The sequence below is a fragment of the Vulpes lagopus genome, chromosome 23, assembly GCF_018345385.1.
Source record: "Vulpes lagopus strain Blue_001 chromosome 23, ASM1834538v1, whole genome shotgun sequence".
NCBI lineage: Eukaryota > Metazoa > Chordata > Mammalia > Carnivora > Canidae > Vulpes > Vulpes lagopus.
Genome location: NC_054846.1, coordinates 60,154,720 through 60,180,377, shown reverse-complemented (window position 1 = coordinate 60,180,377; position 25,658 = coordinate 60,154,720). Strand labels below are relative to the sequence as shown.

Sequence of the window (25,658 nt, the reverse complement as noted above, 5' to 3'; positions counted from 1 at the left end):
ATTTGAAGATTCGAGAGAGTCATCAGGACATCCTGGGGGCTCCCCTTGGCTACAGCAGGGCCTCGGAAGTGGCGTATGCGGTATACACTGGATGTGAGGGAACAAAGTACTCAAATACTTGTATTTTTAGTCTAATCTTTTTAACTTTATATTTAAAAAAAAATTTTTTATTAAGTAAAAATTCTGCACCCAACATGGGACTCGAACTCAAGACCTAGAGATCAAGAGTCGCAATGCTCCCCTGACTGAGGCAGCCACATGTCCCTTTAATGTCTATTTTTTGGTGTAAATGTTTACAAAGTATGTTAATATTACTGCAGTTGTACCTGCAGTTGTTTCTATAAGTAACTTCTAGAAAATAATACTTAACTTGGGGTTTGGACTGAAAGTTTATTGTCCTTTAAAAGATGTGTTCTATGGGCAGCCCTGGTGGCTCAGCGGTTTAGCGCCGCCTTCAGCCCAGGGCGTGATTCTGGAGACTTGGGATCAAGTCCCACCTCGGGCTCCCTGCATGGAGCCTGCTTCTCCCTCTGCCTGTGTCTGTGTCTCTCATAAATAAGTAAATAAGAAATTTAAATAAAAATAAAAGATGTGTTCTCTGGGGCGCCTGGGTGGCTCAGTTAGTTAAGCGTCTGCCTTCAGCTCAGGTCCTGATCCCGAGCCAGGCATTGGGCTTCCTACTCCGTGGGGGGCCTGCTTCTCCCTCTGCCTCCTGCCCTGCTTGTTGTTGCTCCCTCTGGCGCTCTGTCAAATAAATCTTTAAAAAAACCAAAATAATGGGGCGGGGGGAGGTGTGCTGTCAGAAACGTTTAGAGAAGTCAGGCCTTCCAAGCCTCATTGTCCAAAATCCTCTGCTTAATCCTCCACCCAAAAGTTTGCTGTTCCATTGTATTCTTGGAAAAGTCCTGCCAGCCAGTCTCTGATTTTTCTCCCCTTTCCCCTGGAGTGACATTGTTTCCACCCCATCAACATTTCTATGGTCAAATTCTTGCTCTGCTTCAGGACTTTTGTGTAATTTTTTCCCCAGAACGGGTGAACTGCCTCCAAGCCCTAGGATCACCCACCCTGGAGAGAATTCCTAAGATCCCACAACTTAACTGGTTTCTTTTAAACATTCTAATTCTCCCGCTGTTCCCTGCAGCCCGTCAGAAACCTCCCAACTGAGATCAGTTTCAATTCAGATAGAATTTCCTAAACACTTCATGTCAAACAGAATACTGGAAGATTATAGAATTAGTAATTAATGGCCCTTGCCTGTAAAATAGGGGTAGCAAGATAATGATTGCCAACCTTTTCCGCATCTTCCACTTTCTTGTTTAAATTGGTAATATCATCTTCCCAGTCATTCAGGCAGGAATGTTGTATTTTGCCTTCATCTTTCATCCAATCTTTTTTTTTTTTTTAAGATTTAATTTATTCATGAGAGAGACAGAGAGAGGCAGAGACACAGAGAGAGGGAGAAGCAGGCTCCATGCAGGGAGCTCAACGTGGGACTCGATCTTAGGACTCCAGGATTAGGCCCTGGACTGAAGGCGACACTAAACCAATGAGCCACCCAGGCTGCCCATCATCCAATCTTTTTTTTTTTTAATATTTTATTTATTTATTCATGAGAGACACAGAGAGAGACAGAGAGGCAGAGTGAGAAGGAGGCTCCATGCAGGGAGCCTGACGTGGGACTCGGTCCCGGGTCTCCAGGATCAGGCCCTGGGCTGAAGGCGGCACTAAACCGCTAAGCCACCAGGGCTGCCCCTCCAATCTTTTAATTACTGGCCAAGTTCTCTCATATATCCCTTTAACAGGTTTCTCATTTATTTATTTTTTCTTTCTGCCTCCGCAGCTCCTCACTTCAACCTGTTTTTCACTGAGTAATGTTTCTAAAATACTGATTTAATTGTATCACTCCTCAGGTACCAGGCAGGATAGATCAGTACAAAGATGGATGACTCAAATGTCTCCAAGGCCAAACCATTCACTATGAGGAAATAAAAACAAGCACCATAATAAATAGTAATTGGTATTTGGCCTCAGTTTGACTGATGGAAGGAGTGGTGTGGCATGTGACAAAGTACAGGGGGTATGCCCTGTCTGAAGGTGGCAGCAGCTATTCAGTTCCATCCTACAGCTATGGAGATCAGGGCCCCCAAATTGTCAAATCTTCCAAGTTCTTCAAGAAAAGCCAGAAATCTTTTGTTATTGTTTAAATGTGAAACCTACCACTTTTAAAAAGCAGGGTAACTAATATTTTTTTTAACTGCTGGCCAAACAAAACCCACATTGGAAATGGATGTTGATGAGCCAGATTTTAAACTTTGGATAGAGGATGGAATCTGAAGGTAGGGAAAGCAATTTCCTTTGATGGCTTTTTATATCCAGCTTTCCTCCCTTCTTACTCTATTGCTGCCAGTTGCTTTTCTAAAACTCAAAACTGATCATTCAAAAATACACTTCCTGGGGCAGCCCCGGTGGCTCAGTGGTTTAGCGCCGCCTTCAGCCCAGGGCCTGATCCTGGAGCCCCGGGATAGAGTCCATGTCGGGCTCCCAGCATGGAGCCTGCTTCTCCCTCTGCCTGTGTCTCTGCCTCTCTCTCTCTCTCTCATGAATAAGTAAATAAAATCTTAAAAAAACAAAACAAAACAAAACACTTCCTAAAAAAGCAAACTAAAAGAACCCAAAACACTTCCTGAGCTCTTATGTGCCATGGCCCTTGTTGAGCTCTTGGGAGTAAGACACAAAAAGCCGGAGCAAGCGATAAAACAGAAAAATGAACAAAACAAGGGACGACACAAAGGAGTGGGTGATTCATACTGCTAGGGTTGTGTATTTAAGAAAAGCGTATTTAAGAAAAGGTTCAAATTCTTGGGTTTGGCATTCAAGACTCCTCATGATCTGATTTCTTCCCATTTCTAAATCTTTGGATATAATTGCTTACTCAGCCTCCATGTGTTCTCAGCCATCTAGAACTGCTCTTTCAAACTTTATAGGAGCAGCTGCTTCTGCCTGGAATGGTCCCAGCCTGCCCGCTGCCACCTTCCTACTGTCTCCCAGGCGGATACCTAATCTGTGCAGACCATTTATGGAGCGTTTTCTGGTGAAAGCTTCCCAAAATTCCTCAGGCATTTTCCTAGACCTTTTTTTTTTTTCAACTGATTTTATAAAAAGATTTATTTATTTATTCATGATAGATATAGATATATATCTATGTATATATAGAGAGAGGCAGAGACACAGGAGGAGGGAGAAGCAGGCTCCATGCCGGGAGCCCGACGTGGGACTCGATTCTGTGACCCCAGGATCGCGCCCTGGGCCAAAGGCAGGCGCCAAACCACTGAGCCATCCAGGGATCCCCTCCTAGGCCTTTCTTGAAGTCCCGCCAGCCCTGTAGCCTTCTGTTATAGATGCTGTTAACTGTTGACACGCCGGCCCCCTCCACTTGACAGCGCAGACACCCCCGTGTCCACACGGTGCATAAGGATGTCGGGGGCGGGTCCTCCTCTACTGCGAATCCTGGAAAACTACAACTCCCAGAATTCCCACTCCAGAACTGAGTCTGCGCCGTCGCTATGGTGAGCACGCGCTCCCGTTCGGACGTTTGCGCTTCACGTGACAGGTGACGTGCCCCCCGACCTTGGGTGGCGGAGGCCGCGGCCCTCCCACGCCCTTCGTTTCCCTAACATTTGCCTTTCTGCGCGGATTCTCTGCCTCGGGGAAGTGTGGTTTTTACAAGGACCTGGAAGAACTTAATACGCAGAAGCGAGGCGGCGCTGCCACGCGGTGTCTGGGAAGCGAGGCGCGGAGACCGAGTGGACTGCGGCTGTGCGGCGGCAGTGCCCGGCCCCCAGGTCCTGCGCGGGGACGGCCCGGTGACCGCAGACTGTGGCCACAGGCCTCGCAGAGGACCCCGCCGGTCTCCCCACGGGGGACTTCCGTCCTTGACCTCCAGAGTGCCCTCCTCTTGACACACTTGACTCAGCTGTATCCTGAGAAAAGCCTTAACTCTTCTGACCGGTAGGCCCACCCAGATGGCTTCGCACAGGGGAGCTTCAGACCTGCGTCTGCTGCCACTGCTGCAGACCTGAGCACACCTGTGGGTGGCCTGAGGGCCCTAACACATCCAGGGAAGATTCACCCCTCAAGCCTCCAGCTACAGGATGAATACCAAAAAAAGCCAGTAAGCAAAGTGATCCTAAAGTAATGGAGACTAAGGCCAAGGCACCTGGCTGGCTCCGTCGTGGAGCATGGGGCCCCTGAGTTCCAGCCCCCTGTTGGATGTAGAGGACTGTAAAAAATAAACTAAAAAAAAAAAAAAAAAAAAAAGCACTAATGCTTGGAATATACTGGAGACTACAGTGATCTTTTTTTTTTTTTTTTTTTTAAGGATTTTATTTATTCATGAGAATCCTACAGAGGCAGAGACACAGGCAGAGGGAGAAGCAGGCTTGATCCTAGGACCCCAGGATCACGCCCTGGGTGAAGGCAGGGGCTAAACCGCTGAGCCACCCAGGGATCCCTACAGTGATCATTTAAAGAAGAATGCTGACTGGGGTGGAGGAGATACCAAGTTGAAGATGCAGAAGGATCAGGAACTAAAGAAGCATAATTGAGGTGGGAAGGCTGTGCCTGCTTCACCATGGCAGGGGTAATCTGATGTTGGTAAACATTCCATCCCTATTATTAACTCCCCTCATTCTGACTTTAATAAGGCTTCCCAAGTAGTATGATTATATGACAAAAACACACTGTTAAAGCCAATGGGGTAGGCTGCTGCACTCAAATTAACACACTGGAGGGGTGCCTGGCTGGCTCAGTAGGGCATGGAACTCCATCTCAGGGTCATGAGGTCAGGCCCCACGTTGGGCACAGAACCTACCTAAAATTGAAAAAAATAACACAGTGGAGTCTGGTTTTATAGACCAATACAGCTGTATTAATGAGTCAGCCTTTCTGAGAACAGGTCAGGTGATTAAACTACCTGCAGGGAATCTGCCAGGGCAGCTGTGTAGCCTTCCCCAGGAAACACCCTCATCTCTCTATCCAGATGCACAGAACACTTACCAGAGCAAGTTTTTTCATATTTCTGCCTACAGACTGAGTTTTTCTAGGATAAGGAGTGCAGTTCTCTTAACCCTGGCTGCAGAGAGACAACCTGCAGAAGGTTAAAATTATCAGATCTGAGGGCCACCTGTGTGGCTCAGAGGGTGGGGCATCTGCCTTTGGTTCAGGTCATGATCCCCAGGTCCTGGGATCAAGCTCCTTGCTCAGTGGGGAGCCTGCTTCTCCCTCTCCCTGCCACTCCCCCTGCTTGTGCTATTATAAATAAGTAAATAATCTAAAAAAATAATTTGATCTGAGAGTTAAGGGAAAAGAGTTTCAGGTAGTGCGCTGAGGGGGAAAAAGGGAGTAACCACATAATTCATTTAGTTACTCATTTAAGAGGCAAGAATAGAGGGGGGCCTGGCTTTCTCAGTGGACGGATCATGGACTCTTCAGCTGAGGGTTGTGAGTTTGAGCCCCATGTTAAGTGTAGAGACTTTAAAGTTTTATTTTAAAGATTTTACTTATTCATGAGAGACATACAGAGAGAGGCAAAAACATAGGCAGAGGGTAGGCAAGCTCCCCGCGGGGAGCCTGATGTGGGACTCAATCCCAGGACCCCCGGGATCACGCCCTGAGGCAAAGGTAGACAGACACTCAACCACTGAACCACCCAGGTAGGCGTCCCTACGTTTTTTTTAAATCTTAAAAAAAGGCGAAAGATTTATTCGATCTGAAGAGAAACCAGAGTATCCCTAGGTGGTGCAGCGGTTTGGCGCCTGCCTTTGGCCCAGGGCGCGATCCTGGAGACCCGGGATTGAATCCCACATCGGGCTCCCGGTGCATGGAGCCTGCTTCTCCCTCTGCCTATGTCTCTGCCTCTCTCTCTCTCTCTCTCTCTCTGTGACTATCATAAATAAATAAAAAATACCTTTAAAAAAAATAAATCTTAAAAAAAATAGAGAATAGCTCAAGGTGCTACTAATTGCTCAGTATAGTGGAAGAGTGATGTAGACACATAAATGCATTATATAACTTTATATCAAGACAAGGAACTGCGTAAGAGTATGCCTCAGAAAGGTCTTCCTTACAGTCCAATTTAGGCATCTAGTTACTCTCATTACCATTTTATTTTCTTTAAACACCTTTAAATCTTGGATTAACTTGTTTTGCTAGATTGCCTGTCTTGCCTCATAAGAATTGAAGTATATGAGCAAGAACTTTGTCCAGCTCAGTGATCCACTGCTAGTGTTCAGAACAGTACTTGGCAAACAGTAGGTGCTCAATTAATATGTATCAGATGAACAGGTAACTCTTACCTGTTAGGGAGGGAGCAGGGAGAGCAAGGGAGAAGGACAAGAGCCACTTGAGCAGACAGTTGTCAAGTGAGAAGAGCTTTAATTCCACGCAGAGGAACAGCAAGAGCACCATTAAAAATGACACAGAGAGAAAAAAAAAAAAAAAATGACACAGAGTTGGCGGTGAGGACAGTTTGAGGAAAATCAGTAATTCATTCAAGAACTAACCAGTGCTTTTAAGAGCAGGTAAAGAGAAGCTATGCAAATAAAACTAAGCAGCAGCAGCAGCAGCAGCAGCAGCAGCGGAACTGGGCTAGATTAAGTGAAGGGCAAAGACAAGCCAAAACAAAAAGGATCTTTCAAAGTGTGTCTGTGTGAAGAGGGAAAAGGAGACCAGAGATCCTTCAAGCATCTTCTTAGCTAGGCAAAGCCAGAGCCATGTTTAATCATCCTTCCCAACGTACAGGCCTTGGTTATCTCTGATGAGACAAAAAAGAGGCTCTTTAACTGGTCAATCTGTTCTATGGTGTGGTATTTCCTTCTCTCTTGTATTTACCCCTGAATTCGTTTCCCCAAAAGTCTCCAGATTCCCACAGATTAATAGCTAAATGCCTAGTAGCCAAAACCCTTCATTATCTAGCCTCTGCTACCTAGCTTCAGGCTCTCTTTCCCAGGATCTACAAGATTTCCTACTCTGGCTAAACAAGAATGTCCTCCCTACACACCACCATGACTTTCCACCTCCCTGCCTTTGCTCATTTCAAGCCCCAATTCCTTTTTTTTTTTTTTTTTTTAAAGATTTTTGAGAGAAAGCGAGCATGAGCAGGGGAAAGGGCTGAGGGAGGGAGAAACAGATTCCCTGCTGAGCAGGGTTCCCAACTCAGGGCTCCATCCCAGGTCCCTGGGATCATGACCTGAGCAGAAGAAGGCAGACACTTACCCCGCCGAGCCACCCAGATGCCTTGCCAATTCCTACTTTTGCCTGAACCTTATTCATCCTTTTGAAACTTTGCTCCAACTCTGCCTCCCCAAATGAAAACTTCCTGGAACACCACTGCTAAGTACCATCTGTTCCTTAGACCATTATCTGTACCATTCACACAACTACTCAGCAACTTTTACCTCACCTGTTTGTGTTCCTCACTAGACTGAGCCCCCATCTCAGGGGTCAAGATCGCAATGCCTAAGTATATTTATTTATGTATGTTAGTTCCAAGTCAGGTACTGAGGGTGTAAGACAGACTAGGGCTACTTACAAAATTTTTCAGGCTAGGGACGCTTGGGTGGCTAAGTTGGTTAAGCCTCTGACTCTTGATTCCAGCCTGATTTCATGATCTCAGGGTCATGAGATCCAGCCCTGTGTTGTGCTCCATGCTGCTTGGGGAGTCGGCTAGAGCTTGTCTCCCTTTGCCCGCCACCCCCGTTCTCTCTAAAATAATAAATCTTTAAAAAATAAAACAAGCTTGTCAGGCTTTAAAAACTCAAATACCTGCCCTCCACAATAAAGAACTCAGAAGACACAAGTAACATTTGCCGAATGATTGGGAAAATACTCAAATCCAATATAAACATATCTTTCCCTACTTGTCTCCCACTAACATGAAGGCATGTTGGGTACCAAGCCAGGTTAAGCATCTTCACCAAAGCTCTGATGAGACCAAAAACACATAGGATTTGAACTTCTAGAAATAGAGCATGGGGAAGTGTGGATCAGCCTATTACTAAGGTCAACTAAAAAGCAGTTGAAAAATTATTTTTCTTAAAAGCATAAAAAGGATAAGGAATTACTGAGCCAAAGTTTGAGAACCCAGAGAACCTCAAACTGAAAGCTGCATTGTTAAGGCATTTATTTGCCAGTCTGGAAGTCCCTGGATGCCTGCAGTGCATTTTCCAGAAGTCTCAGACTGAGCGGGACAAAAATCAAAATCTAAAGCCAGCTGAAGGTGGAAACCCCCATCACAAACTCTTTAAGCTGAGATTCCAAAGTATTACACTTTCAAGATAAAAGTGAAACACAAGTAAACCAGTTTTCACATGGACCTGGTTGTGTGCCATCTAGATCTAGAGTACCTCCAGCCTTCAATCTGAGCTAAGGTGTAGTAGCATCTTCAGCACAGGAAACCAGAATTCTTTGTAAGGGTAGATGCCTCATCCTTGTCCTGTTTATCCCTACAATTGCTCAAATATAGTATCCAGCTCACAGTAACCTGGCACATAAAGAGACAAGACACTATAAGCAACAATCAGTAGAGACCCAGACTTCAGGTGCTTAAATTTTAGGCAAATTTAGGTAATCTTCATAATGAAGTGCTTTTTCAAGGTATCATTTGGGGTAAGTAGGTGGAGATTTTTCCGTAGGTAAACTTGCTTCTTCCTTAAGGTATCAAAATTATTCAAGGTCCAGTTTAGCTGTGGACTATAGCACCTCTGAGGCCATTTTCAAGGAAATAATCACCCCAGCAGCACTGAAGTCACTGTTCCTTAAAGAGTAATACTTAACAAACGATCTTCAAAAAACAAAACAAAAAAAACGATCTTCTAATAACATAAAATTCTTAACACCCACTTTTGTATCTAAAATTTCAAAATAAATTTGCCAAAAATAAAACTCATACTAATCACCCCCTCCCCCTGCCCAAGCAGGTTTCCTATCCCCATCCTTGAGAATCCTTGCTTTGAAAACTTCATTGGATTTTTCTGTAAGATACTCACTTTGACTATCAGTTTTCATTTCTAAGCACAGGATTTTTTTTTTTTTAATCATGCCACAACCTGATGTGTAACTCCCCCAGAAATGACAAATTAAAGGTACTTGTCCACCAATCCATGATGCACCAAGTTTGCCTGTGAGTTTTTCAAATGTGTATCAATGCTACAGTGCCAAGGGCTCACAAACTTTTGTGCGAAGGGCCAGTTATCTTCAATTCCGTGGCCCATACTACCTTTCTGGAGCTGCAGACTGTGAAAGCAGCCACAGATGCAAGCAAACAGGTGTGGCAGTGTTTGAATATAACTTTATTTACAAAACCAGGCCTTAGTTTCTGACCCCTGCTAGGGTGAATAACAAAATACAGATTCACCGAAAGGCATTACTGAATTCATCGGTCATTCATCTTTTATTGTTTTCTTAGTCAAACACTTGAAAAGTACAAATTCTAATTAGAGGATGTGAGATTCTGATGTTAACAAAGGGCTATTCAGACTGGAAAGTTGAGAACTGCTGCTGCAGAAAGGAATGTTTGGCTTTCAGATCTAATGAAGACCACTGTAAAGAACCCCCCCCCCCCCCCCCATGTAACAGTGTCAAATGCATATCTCGTGTCCCAGGCTGTGCTTTCTTTACATGGGCTATTGAACTTAATCTCGCATTTGAAAACAAAACCCAGTGATGTACATACAATTAACCCTCATTTTACAGACAAGAAAACTATGGCTCACAAGTTTCAGTAGCTTGGCAAGGCTCACGTAGCAAACTAAACTCTAGGGCTACACACATCCAAAGGCCGTTCCTTTAACTACTACACAGCCAACCCAACCTCCCTGGCAGGCAGAGAAGATTCACCACGTGTGAGAGGTTGGCTCAAATTCTTGTATTCCCAGATGTTCTTCTCCTTGGGGAGCTCTTAACAATTATCTGCCTCAGGAACTTCATCTACCTCTGACCTAAGCTTGAACACCCACTCCTTTTATTCTCCTTAAGCTTAAGATTTTACCAAAAGAGGATAACAAACAAATATCATTAAAACAAAAAAATTTTAACTAGGTCAGTAGATGTGGCTGTTCTAAGACCCCAGGTCCTGGCCTATCCTTATAGGTCTCTGTAGGTTGACTTCTTCCCTGAGCATTGACCTACCTCCATGGGACAAAGGCACTTCCCTACCCCGGGAATGCCCCTAAGTTCAACTCTAGGAATCAAGGTCCAGGGAAAAACTCCTTTTGCTAGTCTAAGGCCTACATTACAGGTCCCTATTTTCTGTCCTAAGAACGGTCTCTTCTCTAGATAAAACACTAAACAAACATCTCTAGTCCCTTTTGAGGAGATTCCAAAACCCAGCCACTGGTGGTGTGGTCTTACTTTATGGCCCCAAAGGGCAACCATATCGTAATAGCCTAACACCACCAGGTGCAGTGAGTGTCTATAATTTTCCTTATAGAAACCTACTCTACCTCCCAGCCAGAAGCCATTTAGTAAGAATGGGGCTGACACTTGCCCCACATCACACTGATTCTATTCTGTAACAAGATGTCAGTACAGCATTGCCCATTCCTGATCCATCCTTCATGACTCATGATGGCCCCCACAGCTGCCCTTCCCTTGTTTTGGTGTGCCTATCTCACTCTAAGGCCACTCCCATGACAGCCACTGCTATGCTCCTCCTTCCAGGAACAAGGGACTACCCTGGAAAAAGAAGAGATGAAACAATCTGCCCTTCAAATATGAAGTAAAATAATTCTTTAATTATTTAAAGATCACTGATGGGCTTTTTAAAGTCTATAAATCTTAAGTGTAATGTTTTGCTAGGGAAATGGTTATAGCAGCCTCACATAAATTATTTGAATAAATAAACATTATCACAGTATTAAGAAGGCAAGGTAAACAAATAGCTTAAGTATTTTATTTGTTTGCAACTAAGCTTGTTAACACTACATAATGAAAATGTACAAAGAATAATGTTGCAGTTTTTGGTTAGATTTAAGTCAAAGACATTCATTAATAAGGAATCTTCGAATATGAATATCCCAAAATTTCTCTAAGCCATCTGATCAGAACTGTCTCTGAATATTACCTTACTTTGGAAGGTACTGGCATACATTTGAATTAAACTCAGAATTTTTCAAAATAAGCCCTAATTAATAAAACTATTCTATATTCAAACTAAAACAATTTTAATAGAACTTTCCTTTCCAGAAACAATAATAAAGGAAACAAGGCATTTTGTAAAATGTGGTCCTGAACAAGTCACAGTAAAAAATAAACTTCCACCTCCTCAAAACAGAGGCTACTTTCTGTTCCACAGCCTTGGAAACAAGGTGAAGAACAGTCTGTAAGCAACTTTGGGCAGGGGGTTGCCAAAACAAAGCTCAAGCAGTTGAACATGGTCACTTTTTAAAAAGAATTTGGGGGAGCCTGACCAAAGGATCCAAATTCTGTTTTTAATAACCGATACAAAGGCGAAGTGGCTCCTCACAAGTAGCAGTGCCACCAGGGGCTGGCCCCGCCCCTTGCTCACCTATGTTGTGCTCCCAAGCAAACCCTGATGCTCCTGCTCCAGGGCAGACTTTTTCTTTTTAGAGGTTCAGTGTCCAGGGAGCTCTCTGTGTGAATGAGGTGAGCACAGACTCCACGTGGGTATTTTAAGGCTTGGAGTCAAAGTATTTTTCAACACGGCTAGGCAGTCCATGTGTCAAACGGCCCGTCTCCAGTTTGTCCTAATTCCTCACCACGCATTTGTAGACCTAGGACCACAGACCTTTGTTATGTCATCATAATCACATCTAATGTCCATCCTAACTTATGATTCATATTCTGTGCCTGGAAACAGTCCCTGTATTTAACAATAATACCTACACATAAAACAATCCACCGTTACAACTTATATGGTCACAAAACATTAATGATCTTCTGTAGACCAAGCGAATGTTTTTAACCATAATTGTCGTGCATCAAATTCACAGCCAGAATCCCCAAGATCAAAAAAATTTGCACAATACAAATAATAACTTAAAATACACACACACACATATACACACACTCTCACACACACTTCTTACAGAACTGTGCTTGGGGAAACTCCATTTGTTGAGTGCCACTGAGGGCATATTTTACTAAACTGCTGCTCCAGGTATTTTTGTTTGGAAAATCTATCACAGTAGGGCACAGCTGTTTATTGGATGAGCAGAAAAGAAAGATATGCTTGTGGCAACCAGAAAGTTTTAAGGTCTTTCAAGTTGTATAAAATGGACCTGCAGAAACGTTTAAGTGTTCTCAGGATGCAAAGTTGGAGCTGAAATGTGATATCAAACCAGTTGCAAAAAGTGTACAGCAGCCATCTCTTGAGGTCAAACCTGGTACCCAGATATGCAAGAAAGCTTCAGGACACGTCTATAAATTAAGAAAAAAAAATAAGAGTTTACTAAAAATACAGTGCCATGCTTTTTAAAAATATTAACCAATGGGAAATGTGATAAATGTGGAGAACGTAAGTCAACACTTAAAATGTCTTAGGTTTCCCAGAATTTAAGAAACTTGACTCCACTTCAGTTTAGATAAACAGCTATTTATTATTTTATGCTTTGAGTAACTGGTAGTTCCAAGATGTCTAGAATTAAGAAATCTGACCACACACTTGATAACCTACCCTAAGGAATTAACTTTCGTAAATAATTGAAACTACTTTCCTGGAGGAAAAGCCATGTAACAAACTGGTATTGCAGTCAAACTATTTAGGTTTCAGTCCTGGCTGAACCACTAGCTTTATGAGCTGGACAAATTATTTAACCTCCTTAAGCACTATCCTTACCTGTAAAATGGGTCCAACGATACTTCCTCCCTCAAAGGGTTATTATAGATTAAATAAATTTCATGAGGATTTAAAAGGCTTAGCACGATGCTGGGCATGCTTTTTTTTTTTTAATGTTAGCTATTACTAACATTACTTCACAGGGGTTTTTTGCTCTCAGGAGACAAAGTATTCAGTGTCAACATCTTGCTCTTGGAAGTTGGAAAATTCAAAGAAAAACTTGGCAATACTTACAGCTTGTTGGCCTTGTCCCATATCGTCGCATAATCTGATCATGTGTGAATTTCACAAAAGATTCATATTGTTCTGTAAGGGGAAAGACAGTATATACTATCCCCAGAATTCTCCCCTGGTTTTTTCAAGAATCAAGTGTCAGGATCACATCTAGTTTTCCAGTTTAAATGATCCACTCTCAGACCCTCCTTATAACAGCCGCTCTGAGATCTGTTACTTCCTCTTAGATCCCAGAGCCAAATCCCTGGCTCCTAGATTGGTCACTGATCTATAATATTATATTTTCCTAATCTCGCCCTGCTGTTATTTCATCCCCTACTAAGGGTTGACTTGCTCAGTACTACAAGCCAACAAATTTTAGGAACTCTATAGGACATAAAAGCTTGAAGATCTTTTCTGCATTGCTATCCTTGCTATAAATCTCAACAGACACACTGAGTAAAAGAAGTGGGATGGCTAGAAAGTGGAGAAAATTTCACACTCCCTAATTATAAACAGTTCCACAGAACTAACTTCTAAAGGGAAACTCAGTACAAAAGATATCAGGTAGTCTGACATCCATGAACAGAGAAGTGACTTAGAGCCAAGAGAACAACTTTGGGGTGGAGCCAGGATAGAGGAAATGGTATACTGGAGCTTCTTGTTTTAATACCCACTATTAGTATATTAAAGGATCAAAGAAGTTCGACTATAAAGAAACCCATTTAACTGTTGTTAAACCAATAGTTCTCAATTTATTTTTTTTTTAAGATTTTATTTATTCATGAGAGAGACACAGAGAGAGAGAGGCAGAGACACAGGCAGAGGGAGAAGCAGGCTCCACACAGAGATCCAGGGTCTCCAGGATCATGCCCCGGGCTGCAGGCAGCGCTAAACCCCTGCACCACTGGGGCTGCCCATAGTTCTCAATTTAGAATAGACTTTCTATCAATTTGAGGAATCATGTGATATGGATCACCAGATTAGAAAATACTGTTGCAGGAAGTTGTTGCCTAAAACCCCTCTCTCTCATCACAACATTATCTACTTTCACTAAATGAGTACTACTTTCTATTCCTGTCCAGGTCTCTTCCTTTCACAAAAGGCTCTACTTGTGTCAACTCCCTTTGTTCCAACCTGAGCTATGCTTTCCAAACTAATGATCTCCAAATCACAGAATGCTGGACTTCGTACATCCAAAAAGTGACTACCGTCAGGAAGTCTGATCATGTTGAATATACTCGTTAGCCCAAATTAACTGCTCACTGCAGTTCATTCGTATGGAAAAGTCTCAGAAGAAGAGCTTGGTTTATCTGGTTTCAGAAATGTAAATGAAAAATCCTTCCATATAATGTATAAATAAAATGTTTAGAATCACCAGAGAGGGATCCCTGGGTGGCGCAGCGGTTTGGCGCCTGCCTTTGGCCCAGGGCGCGATCCTGGAGATCCGGGATCGAATCCCACGTCAGGCTTCTGGTGCATGGAGCCTGCTTCTCCTTCTGCCTGTGTCTCTGCCTCTCTCTCTCTATGTGACTATCATAAATAAATAAAAATTAAAAAAAAAATCACCAGAGAGTAACTTATTATTCACAACTCATTAAACCTTCTTGCATGAAGTCCTCTTTTTCTAAGTCACCATCTGACTGAACCTTATTATCTACCAAACCCTATTATCAATGGCACAGCCATTGCCTCAGCCTACCTGCTAGTTTGGTATTGAGGATTTGCTCATACTCCTCCCGAATTTTATCTTCATAGTCTTTTAAGAGACGCTCACATATTATTCCAACTTGTCGGAGGGTAAAGGTGGGCTGGTCCTTCTTCATCCAGGAGGAACCTGGCCAAAAGACAAATCTAGTTGTTTGTTTGTTTTTTAAAGATTTTAAGTAATCTCCACACCCAATGTGGGACTCAAACTCACAACCCCGAGATTAAGAATCACATGTTTCTACCTACTGAGCCAACCACACACCCCAAGACAAATTCAGTTTAAATAATACATTATAGTTCTAAGGTTCAGAGTTAATAACTTTATGCAAACAGTCCTAGGATACAAAAACTCAGAAGAATAGCATTTTTCACAACTCTACAAGGAATATTTCACAAAATTCTCTGAACTTCTGCCATTAATTTTACAAAGTCAGGTCAAAAGGTAAATTGAGAAGTAGAAACAATGTGTAGCCAGGTGTGCTAGCTGAACTGCATACAGAAAAACAGTTCTGATGCCATAACAATGTGAGCCCATACTCAATAGTCATTTGGTAAAGAACAAGAACAAAAAGTAAATAAAGCCTCTACTCTGGATTAGAGAAAGTAGATTTAGAGAATTACCCAAATCCTTGGTGATTATGTAAACCTATGTTTAACTGAGGTGCATCATAATTATCTGTAGAATTCAAAAAACATGATACACATTCTGATTTAATTCTAGGTTAGGGCCTGGCCATCTTTTCTTCTTCTTCTTAGTTCTACCCAGTCATCATTTCTTTTTTTTTTTTTTTTTTTTTTTATGACAGTCACACACAGATAGAGAAAGAGGCAGAGACACAGGCAGAGGGAGAAGCAGGTTCCATGCACCGGGAGCCTGACGTGGGATTTGATCCCGGGTCTCCAGGATTGCGCTCTGGGCCAAAGGCAGGCGCCAACCGCTGCGCCACCCAGGAATCCCTACCCAATCATCATTATATTGTTTCTTTGTACCCGTATCATATTCTATTACTTCAAAATTCTAATACTAAAATCTCAAAAGAATATTAAGGAGAAAAAAAAAGAATATTAAGGAGAGACTTGCTAACTATTACCACTAAAAGGTCTATCACTCATGAACACACAAGAACAATTAAAGGGTGCTATTCCTAGAGCCAAGACCTTTGAGTCACAAAAATTTTTAATTATTTGAGGTGAAATTCATATAAAATGAATCATTTTAAAGTGAACAATTCAGTATAATTTAGTATACTCACAATTTTGTACCACCACATTTATCTAATTTCAAAATACTTCCACCACTCCAAAGTAACACCCCTTACTATTTAGCAGTTTTCCCCCATTCTCTTCTCTCCCTAGCTCCTGGCCAACACAATCTGTGTTCTGTAAGGCAATAATTTTTAATCAAGATAATTTTTAACTCTCAGAACTATTAAAAAGTAGAATATTTTGTGAGGAAATAAAGTTCTTTACTGATAAAGGACAGAGTTCTCCACCAATGGAGATGTTTGTGCACTGGCCTCTTGACTATTTGCAGGGATATGGCAGGCAAGACTGGTGGCTGAACTATGTGACTATGAAGATTCTCTCCAACCCTGAGATTCTATTTTTGAGCACATCCTCTCTGACCACCTGTCAATGTTACAGAGCACTGCTGTCACACAAATGTGGGCAATGATAGAACTGTCCCATAGCTGTGCTAATACAAGAACTACATGTGGCTACCAAGCACTTGAAATTTGGCTACTGCATCCAAGAAACTAAATGTTAAATTTTACTAAATTTTAATTAAATAGCCACAAGTGGCTAATCTAATGGCTAAGATATTAGTTACAGAGGGTACTTCTATACTGGGTGCATGGAAGCCAAATCAAAGCAAATCAAAGCCAATCAAAATTTTTCCCAATTTCATGACTCTATGGTTCCAAAAGTATTTATGAATAGTAATACAATGTGTATATTTTACCTATTTTATTACTTTAGATGAAATCCATTCTGGATCAGGAAACCATCATTTTAAGAACCATTCAGAAACCTTTTCAAATTTTTATTTAAATTCCAGTTAGGTAACGTACAGTATAATATTAGTTTCAAGCATAGAATTTAGTGACTCATCACTTACATACAACACCCAGGGTTCTTCACAACAAGTGTACCATTTAGAAACTCTTGAATGGTTGGTCTGTCCACACTAATGCTTGCTTACCTGGAGAACTAGGTGCTGTGAGTGCTGAGGAATGAGGCTGACTTTCTGAAGTACAAGCTTCACTCTGATTAAGAACAACTTCTAAATGTCTCCACCTCTGATAACGACTATATTCTTGTTTTATGTTCTGAAAGATTTGTTCTAATAAAAAAAGAAACACATTTGAGCATTCACTTGTGTCATGTCTTCAAACTTGTCCCATCCCCCATGTTATTAATATTAGCAAGAAAAATGCTTACACTGAGTAAAGCACTCCTCCTATAAACCCCAGTGTGCCCTTACTACTATTTCAACAATACATGAAAGAGCAGCTATTTTAGCATAAACCCTCCAGATAATTCCCCGTGCTTGTTTTGCTGTGACAATCCTAAAGCAAACCGTGTATCTGGCCTTCATTAGCACAATTTACAGCAAAACAAAAAACACATCCTTCACCTAATAGGAAGCTATTTTTGATCTATGTTAAGCTGCACAATTGCACAAACTAGTGTATTGGGGTAATTTTCTGACCACCCGAGGCTTTCTAAAAATAAAGGTCTTGTTCCATTTGGGACTCAAGATCTTTAGGGTAGAGGACAGCAGAAATCACGATATGGTCACCTCCTGGACACTGACCATGGGGAGACTGGAGATTTATTTCCTGGAACTGATGATCAGGGCATAGAAAAGAACTTTCTGATCCTGCCGAGAGGCTATACTTGATAGGACTCAGATTACTTCTCTGAGTCAAAGTAATCATAAACCAAATTTGCTAACGCTATTGAAGGGAGTCCAGGACACACAAATTCACTCTCAAGTACATTCCTAGAGACAACACAGAGTCTGAAAGGATGTGGTTTTCAAGGTTTTCATTTTTGTGGTAGAGTATGTATCCACTTTCCAGATAATAAAGCCTCCTTTATCAAAAACAAAACCCAGAAAATCGTATCGCCACCCCACTCACATTATTTTAATGTATACTTTGCCACAGTATACATATCTTTTTTTTTTTAATGGCTTTAACTGTAAATAATGCCATTTTGCTTCCTCCTATGACCTTGGAAAGTCATTCAGGATCTTTAGCCTACTTCTTCAATAAAAATGTTAAGGTTTTTTTTTTTTTTTTTTTTTATGATAGAGGGAAAGAGAGAAAAAGAGAGAGAGAGAGAGGCAGAGACACAGGAGGAGGGAGAAGCAGGCTCCATGCCGGAAGCCTGACGTGGGACTCGATCCCGGGACTCCAAGATCGCATCCTGGGCCAAAGGCAGGTGCTAAACCGCTGAGCCACCCAAGGATCCCCTAAAAATGTTAAGTTTTGAAAACAAGGGACAGTACATACAGCCCAGGAATCGACACAAACTCAAAAGTATCTCCACACATAACTAAATCTGCTAATATTCAGCCTAAACACACCAACAATGTAGGATTAGCAAAGCCTTTCCTTAAAAATGCTAGGAAGTTCATATTTTAAGATCCCCGAATTTATGAAGTCTTTGCTTCATCTTTAAAATGTAGTATTCTCCAAGCATCTACTTGCCAGATTCAATACAAGGATGTCAGGAACTGCAAAGACTTGAAACAAGAAAGGACAAGTATGAGGACAATGCTCATGAGAACAGAAGGTCTTTGATAAACCTCTAACTGCCTCCTGTATGGTGAAGTGAACAAATGGAAAGATAGAACTTTAAGGCTAGTTAAAGGACTAGCAAGCCCAATAATCTAAATATGGCATGCTCAGGAGAAAAATAAGGAAGTAGATTTAATTTCTCTCTCCAAGAAGGCCACTTACAAAAAAAAAAAAAAAAAAAAAAAAAAGCAGCGCAAATTTCTTTTTAACAGCAGATGATTACTTGGGATTGTACTTCTGGGTTATATCAGACTAAGCCTATCCTCAAAATTCTACAATGGTCCCTAGCTGTTACAGACCAAAATCCAAACTCTTCAACATGGCATTCCATGCCTTCCAAGTTTTGGCCCTAAATTGTTTCCAGTTCTACCTCCCACTACAGCCCAGTTATATTACATTATCCTTCGTTAATTTTGTGGGTTTTCGGGCCTTTGCTCAAGCAGTTTTCCTCTGCTTAAAATGTAGCTGTCAACCAAGAAAGTAGTTTGCATGATCTATGCAAAAAATAAAATTTAAGATTAAAAAAACAGCAATTCCCGTTTCTGCACTCCACAATACTGAGGGTTCCAAATACATTCAACAATCATTTATTACACATTTGCTGTAATGTGAACTACAACAGAATTAGTCTACAGGGTAGTCCTAAAGAAACAAAACATATGCATAAAGTCCATCAAGATAGATAGGACAAGTATTAATTCTATTTTGCAGAAGAGATCCAGAAAGATTATGATGACTATCCTTGGAATCTGTAGGAACAGAAGAAAAATTATTGCTTCAAGTGGGTATTTTTGTTCCCTGCTTCTCTTTTCTTTTTTCTAGGTAGGCTCCGTGCTTGGTGTGGAGCCCAACGTGGGGCTTGAACCCAGGACCATGGGATCAAGACCTGGATGCTTAACCGACTGGGCCACCTCAGCGCCCCTGACCCCTGCTTTTCAAGGGCTCTTTACAGAAAAAAAAAAAAAAAAAAAAAAAAAAAAACCGCTGCAAACATCTCATTCAGTACCTAAGGCTTTGCAACATCAAGTGGTGGTCCGGGAATTTAAAGTAGAACAGAGTTCCTTGTGAGGAAGGGTTAAGTCAGGTAATGGATGGAAGACTTGCTTAGAAATGACTGTATTTGGATTAGCAAATACAAGGGGAAAACATCATGATGGAAGAAGGCAAGGATAACAAGCACACCCAGGTGGATCTGGAGAAAAAAGAGCAGCAAAAGCATAGCTGGGGGGAAAAAATGTGCAAAAGACTAAAGTAAGACATATGGTCATAGCCGATAAATCCTTTGAAGGCCAGGATAAAAGAAGAGGTGAACATGACAAAGATTCAGTGTCTGGGGGAGCTTGGCTGGCAACTGCAGGAATCTCCCTTGGAGAGGAGGAGGGCCAGAAACCTGCATTATGGATATGCAGAGGAAAAAAGGAGAATAAACCCCAAAGACACAGGTAACTGGAAAAGGGTTGAGGAAAGAACGATTTTGAGGCAATCCTCAGGCTGAAGCAACAGAAAAACACAAAGAAATGTAACAACTTGGCAGAGGCCCCTTTTTGAGGACCTTCCCCCATTTCCAGAAGCCCTTTAAAACCCGCCACCTATGAACGCTGCGGCACTTTCCCCCTCCGTTCCTGCACAATGGGGTGGGGGGGAGTTCCGCCCTAACTTTGCAGTCACACTAGCTCTCCCCTTTCCTCGACCAACGTGTGTGATCCTTCTTGAAAGCGTCCCTGCGACCGAGAGCTGAATTCCTGCTTCCGGAATGTGTGCGTCTGTTGGAAGGATTCTCAAATACATTCTGGCTAACGACCTGCCCGTTCCGAGCCATATATGGTGCCAAGACAATAGCCATACAATAAAAAAAAGAACGCCAGCCAGCCCCTTGGAAATAGATTGAGAGGGGACTTCTGCGACGGCCTGCGGTCCCTCAAGACTCGGGGAAATCGGGTCTCGCGGCAGCGCCGCCGAACGGCGATCGGCGATGGGCGCGCGCTCAGGCCCCTTCCCAGGACGCCGCCGCCGCCAGCCCCCACCCTGCAGGCCGGGTTCGTGAGTAGAATCCCATTTTGCACGGCCCACTGGGTCTGCCGGGCGGCCCCGTGCAGGCCCGGGCCGCGGAGGCAGCAGGGGCCCCGAGCGCCCAGGGGTGCTCCCAGCTCGCCCTCGCTGCCCGCCCCGCGGGTCTCCACAGCTCCGGGAAGACGGAAAACCGACACTGGGCCGCCCCCCCGCCCCCCCAGATGTCTTCCATCCCCGGAAGCGACCAGGCCCGGCGCACCCCAGTTCCCGTTTCTCGGCGCTAGAGAAGGGGTCTGTGGGTGAAGGAGCCCGGCGCCCAGAGCCACCCCACCCCCACCCACCCCACCCCCACCCCCATGCCCGTGCCTGGCTTCCTGCCAAGCCCGCAACGCAGGTTACCCGGGGTCGGAAGGCGCCGCTCGCTGCCGGGCGGGGCGGGCTGCGGCAGAGCCGGCGGCGGGGGCTGCGTCTGGAGCAGCGGCGGCGGCTCGGCGTCCGGGGGCCTGAGGCCCGGAGTGGGGCCCGGCAGGGGGGCGCAGCGCCGCCGCTTCGGGGAACCGGGGCTCAGCAGCGCCGCCTCGAACTCCATGGGCCGCTTCAACGTCGCCCCGCACGCCATGCCGCCGCCGGGCCGGGGACCAGGAGCAGACGCGGAGGCAGCCGCGGCCCAACCTCCGGCTCCTCAGCGGGGCTCGCAAGCCAAGCCGGCTCCAATGGCGCCGCCAGCACCCGGCAGCCGCGCTGGCCCCGCCCCTGTGACGTCACGGGCCCCGACCACCGCCCGGCGGAGGGGGAAAAGCCGGAAGAGGCCCGCGCTGGGCAGCCCGGCAGCCGCGCTCCGGCCCGCGGTGCCTCCCCCGCCCCCGCTGAGGAATTGGAACGGTCTGGGCGGAGAGCTCGGTCGCCAAGCAACCGCGGGAAGGCCCCCCACCCCCGCCTCCGCCCCTACCGGGGTCCCATCTTCCCCCACCCCCGCCGCCCCGCGTGCCCCACGCTCCTCTTGCCGCCGCGCCGGGGTGGCCCCCGCGTGCCTCGCACCTGCGCGGCAGGGGCGTGGGGGAGGGGGCGCCCCGAGAGGCCCGGCTGACGAGGGCGCAGGCGTGGGCGCGGGCGCGGGGTCGTGGCTTGGGGTTCGTTAAGGCTCCTTCTATCTAGGCCGCTCTCGTCCCCGAGGTGGAAGAGAGGGGCGTTCCTGAAGGTCTTCCAGGGCCTTCCCGAGTCCGCGGAAGTCTGCGCTTAAGCAGAACCTGAGATCTGAGGATGGACTTTAAGGGGGGGTCCCCCAAGCGCGTGGAACTGCGTGCAGAATTGTGAGGGTGCATCTGGGGACGGATGGTCCAGATCTCCGGCAGCTCATCAAAGGGGTCTGCTCTTCAAAATAGTTACACACACACACACCCGGCTTAAATCATCCTGGAATGGTGTCAGAGTGTTAAGAACTTAAGCTGGCAACCGATTTACCAGTCTCCGCATCCGACCTGGCAGCTCAGTGCATCCTCGGGTCTATGAGAATTCTTCGCAGCCGTTACAGCTGTGAAATGCTTTTTCAAAAAAAGGGAAGGAAGGAAGGAAGGAAGGAAGGAAGGAAGGAAGGAAGGAAGGAAGGAAGGAAGGAGGGAGGAAGGAAGGAAGGAAGGAAGGAAGGAAGGAAGGAGTAAGGAAGGAAGGAAGAAATGCTTTTTTGATAAATTCTGGAAAGAGGCATAGATAACAGGAGGGATCCACTCTGGATTCCTGGGAAGCAGGTCAAATGCTTTCAAATGATCACCAAGGAATCTGGGTTCCAAAGAAGGTTAAAACCTTTCTACAACTGCTCATATACGTTGAATAATGGCCATTTCTCCTGGGATCTGTTGGCTTCACGTAGCTCTGGGGTTTCCCAGTACAGTTCAAGTTTCGGATACTTTGTTCTAATATGCCATATGCCAGGCCAAAGTACCCCAACAGTTGAGTTGAAAAATGTGGTCATACTACCTCAGTCCCATTCTTTATCCTTTTTCTATTGCCCTTGTCTGGATCTCCCCCAGTTTCTCCAGCTCTTCTAAAGATCCAAACACAGGTCGTTTTTTTCTTTTCTTTCTTTCTTTTTTTTTTTTTTTGTATTTATCTTTGACAAGTAGCAGAAACAACTCAAAAATGACTGAACATACCAGACGTCGAGTTTATTTTGTTCTGTTTCTTTTTCACAAGGACATAAGGAAGGTTTATGATGGGCTAGAAAACTAGAAATAGAATATTAGAGCCAAACTAAAGAAGAGATCACAATTACCCTAAAGTTAAATATACTTGTGACTGAATCTGAAACAGTTCTGAGCTTCCTGGCTGCCAGGGCAAAAATGGAAACATCGTATGTGACATCTAAAAGGAATTACTGCAACAGAGGAGACAGACCATACTTTTTTTTTTTCATAGCTAAAAATTCTAATTCTAAAGGTAGTTGCTCACATGACTTTATTAGGAACCAGTGAATGCAGACACCTGGGTGGCTCAGCGGTTCAGTGCCTGCCTTTCGCTCAGGGTGTGATCCTGGAGTCCTGGGATGGAGTCCTCACATCAGGCTCCGTGCATGGAGCCTGCTTCTCCCTCTGCCTATGCCTCTGCCTCTCTCTCTCTCTCTCTCTCTCATGAATAAATAAATAAAATCTTAAAAAAAAAAAAAAAGGAACCAGTGAAGGATGTAACAAAGCAATGAAGAAGATTTGAACAACAAATGCAAAAGCAAAATCCATATAGATAAGTCTTGTTATGCCCAATAAAAGCCAAGAACATAAAAGCAACCTAGTGATTTTTTTAAGGGGCTTGTCTAATGTGTAAATTGTTTCTGTGGTCTAAAGTGGTCCAAAGTTAGAGCTTAGAATGTTTGAAAAGTGTGTCCCCTGGGTCATCATTAACAGCATTTTTTTCTAGCTAGGGTTTTGCTAAGTGCTTTGATAATCAGTCTCTCCTCTATGACCCTTTAAAACTTTGAGTGTGCCTTGTAATAGTGTTTTAAAACAGGAAGTTATAATTTGTTTACATATTTGTGCATCAAAACTTTAAGTTCCTTGAGAATAATAACCAGTCTTCATTCATCTGTGTTTCCCCATCCCAGCACAATGCTTGACTACAGTGGGGGTAGGCATAGGATAAATATTGGTTGAATGAATAAATGGTAATTATTTTGAGGTTGTTCTTTCTGTCCCTGAAAGTTGATAGTCCACATTGCTGAATGAGGGTGGATTCAGATGATTCAGAAACCAAACAAGTAGGTGATATATCCTATATTATAAGTTGCAGTTGACAGTGGCCCAACCAGTGAGATATCCTTGAGGGAAGCAGATAGGCTGCACACCACTCTGTGTGGTGTCTCCTTATGGGATTACCACAGTAAAGGTGTGCATTGCTTTGCATATCCAGACAGTTGACCAGTCAGACACACGCACACACATATACATACATTACTCACTACCAGGCACTCTGCTATCACAGTTGAAGCTACTATGGTATGAAGAGAGATATGGTCCCCGTCCTCCTAGAGCTTCCAGTGTGTTAGAGATGGCAGACATTAATCAAATCATCACAACAAATATATAATCACAAACTGTGACAAGGACTGTATGGAAAAGGGCAGAAGATGATGAGAGAGTACAACAGACATCTTAACTGATCTTGGAGAGCAGTGAAGACCTCCTGAAGAAGTGACATTTGAGTTCGGTGTTAACTGAGCAAAGACAGGTTGGGAACATCTCAATCTGAGGGGACAGCATCCAGTATTTGTTATAAAAAAAAAAAAAAAAAGACCACAATGTGTTTGAAGAATCAAAGGAAGTCTCAAGTGGCTGTGGTACAAAGCACAAATGCAGAGTCAGGAGAGAAAAAACTGATGAGAAAGGTAAGAGCCTGATGACTTAGTCCCCTGTTGGCTGCCAAGAACTTTTTTACCTTTATCTTTCTTTTTTTTCTTAAGAGAATCTTTTTTCTTTTTTCTTTTTTTTTTTTTTTTAGAGAGAGAGAGAGAGCACATACCCAGGAGCTCGGGGGCAGGACATAGGGAGAATCCGAAACAGGCTCCACACCCAGCAGAGCGCCCAATACAGAGCTTGATCTCAAGACCCTGAGATCATGACCTGAGTTAAAATCAAGAGTCAATGCTGAACCAACTGAGCCACTCTTTCTTAAGGATAGTGAGAAACCACTTCAGGGGTTAAGGTGGGAACAAGGGGATCCCTGGGTGGCTCAGTGTTTTAGCTCCGCCAGGGTGTGATCCTGAAGGATTGAGGGGATTGAGTCCCAAGTCTGGCTCCTTGCATGGAGCCTGCTTCTCTCTCTACCTGTGTCTCTACCTTTCTCTCTTTCTCTGTGTCTCTCATGAATAAATAAATAAATAAAATCTTAAAAAAAAAAAAAGAGGAAGGAAAGAGCTGAAGTGTGATTATATTTACATTTGAAAAGAATCCTAGCTGCTGTATTGAGAACTAGTTGGAGGAGAGCTGGGGTGGATGAAGATCAGTAGAGGTTATTAGATCTGTCCAGATGCATACCTTGTAGTATTAGTTTTATACAATTACAAGGAACCTCCCACCTCCTGGCACACACAGTTCTTTCATATCCCCACCTGCGGGTGTTTCTACACTAGTTCATCCTGTGAAAGCTCCGAAGTCAGTCTCAGGCTCTGTTTCCTGGTACCAGCAGTTCTCTGACCCAGGGGCATGGCAGGGCTAAAAAGATGGGGATGGGAGTGAAAAGAAAGAAGGATATCATCTTCGAGAATCTTCCCGGATTCTTTGCCTACAGTTTTCTTTTTCTTTTCTTTTCTTTTTTTTTTTTTTTTTTTTGCCTTCAGTTTTCAAAGGAGTCTATATTTGCTGTCTCCTTTACATGCTTCCTACTCACCAAGCATTAACCCACATCAGTCTAATTTCTGCCCCTCCCATTCCACTAAAACATGTAAAGTCACCAATGATCTCCAAGCTATGGAGAGAAGCAGACTGACATGAGCAAAGTTTGGAAGATAAAGTGGACAGAGGCGCCTGGCTGGCTCAGTCAGAAGAGCATGTGACTTGATCTTGGGAATGTGAGTTCAA

General features: G+C 43.8%; 1 protein-coding gene and 1 long non-coding RNA gene across 2 annotated transcripts; one reads left to right on the top strand and one right to left on the bottom strand.

Annotated features, from left to right (window-relative positions):
* Positions 1-3,246: 3,246 nt before the first annotated feature.
* On the top strand, positions 3,247-14,498 carry LOC121481462. Its single transcript, XR_005985294.1, has 3 exons — positions 3,247-4,171; positions 4,379-4,605; positions 14,152-14,498. It is a non-coding gene; the product is annotated as an uncharacterized LOC121481462 (long non-coding RNA).
* AKIRIN1 (akirin 1) lies at positions 10,935-21,501 on the bottom strand. The gene is made up of 5 exons (XM_041738840.1): positions 20,995-21,501; positions 16,980-17,120; positions 14,769-14,903; positions 13,088-13,159; positions 10,935-12,435 (listed from the first exon to the last, which is right to left on the bottom strand). Exons 1-5 carry the CDS (start codon positions 21,212-21,214, stop codon positions 12,425-12,427), a joined length of 579 nt encoding a protein of 192 aa, XP_041594774.1. The 5' UTR covers positions 21,215-21,501; the 3' UTR covers positions 10,935-12,424.
* Between the last annotated feature and the right edge of the window lie 4,157 nt (positions 21,502-25,658).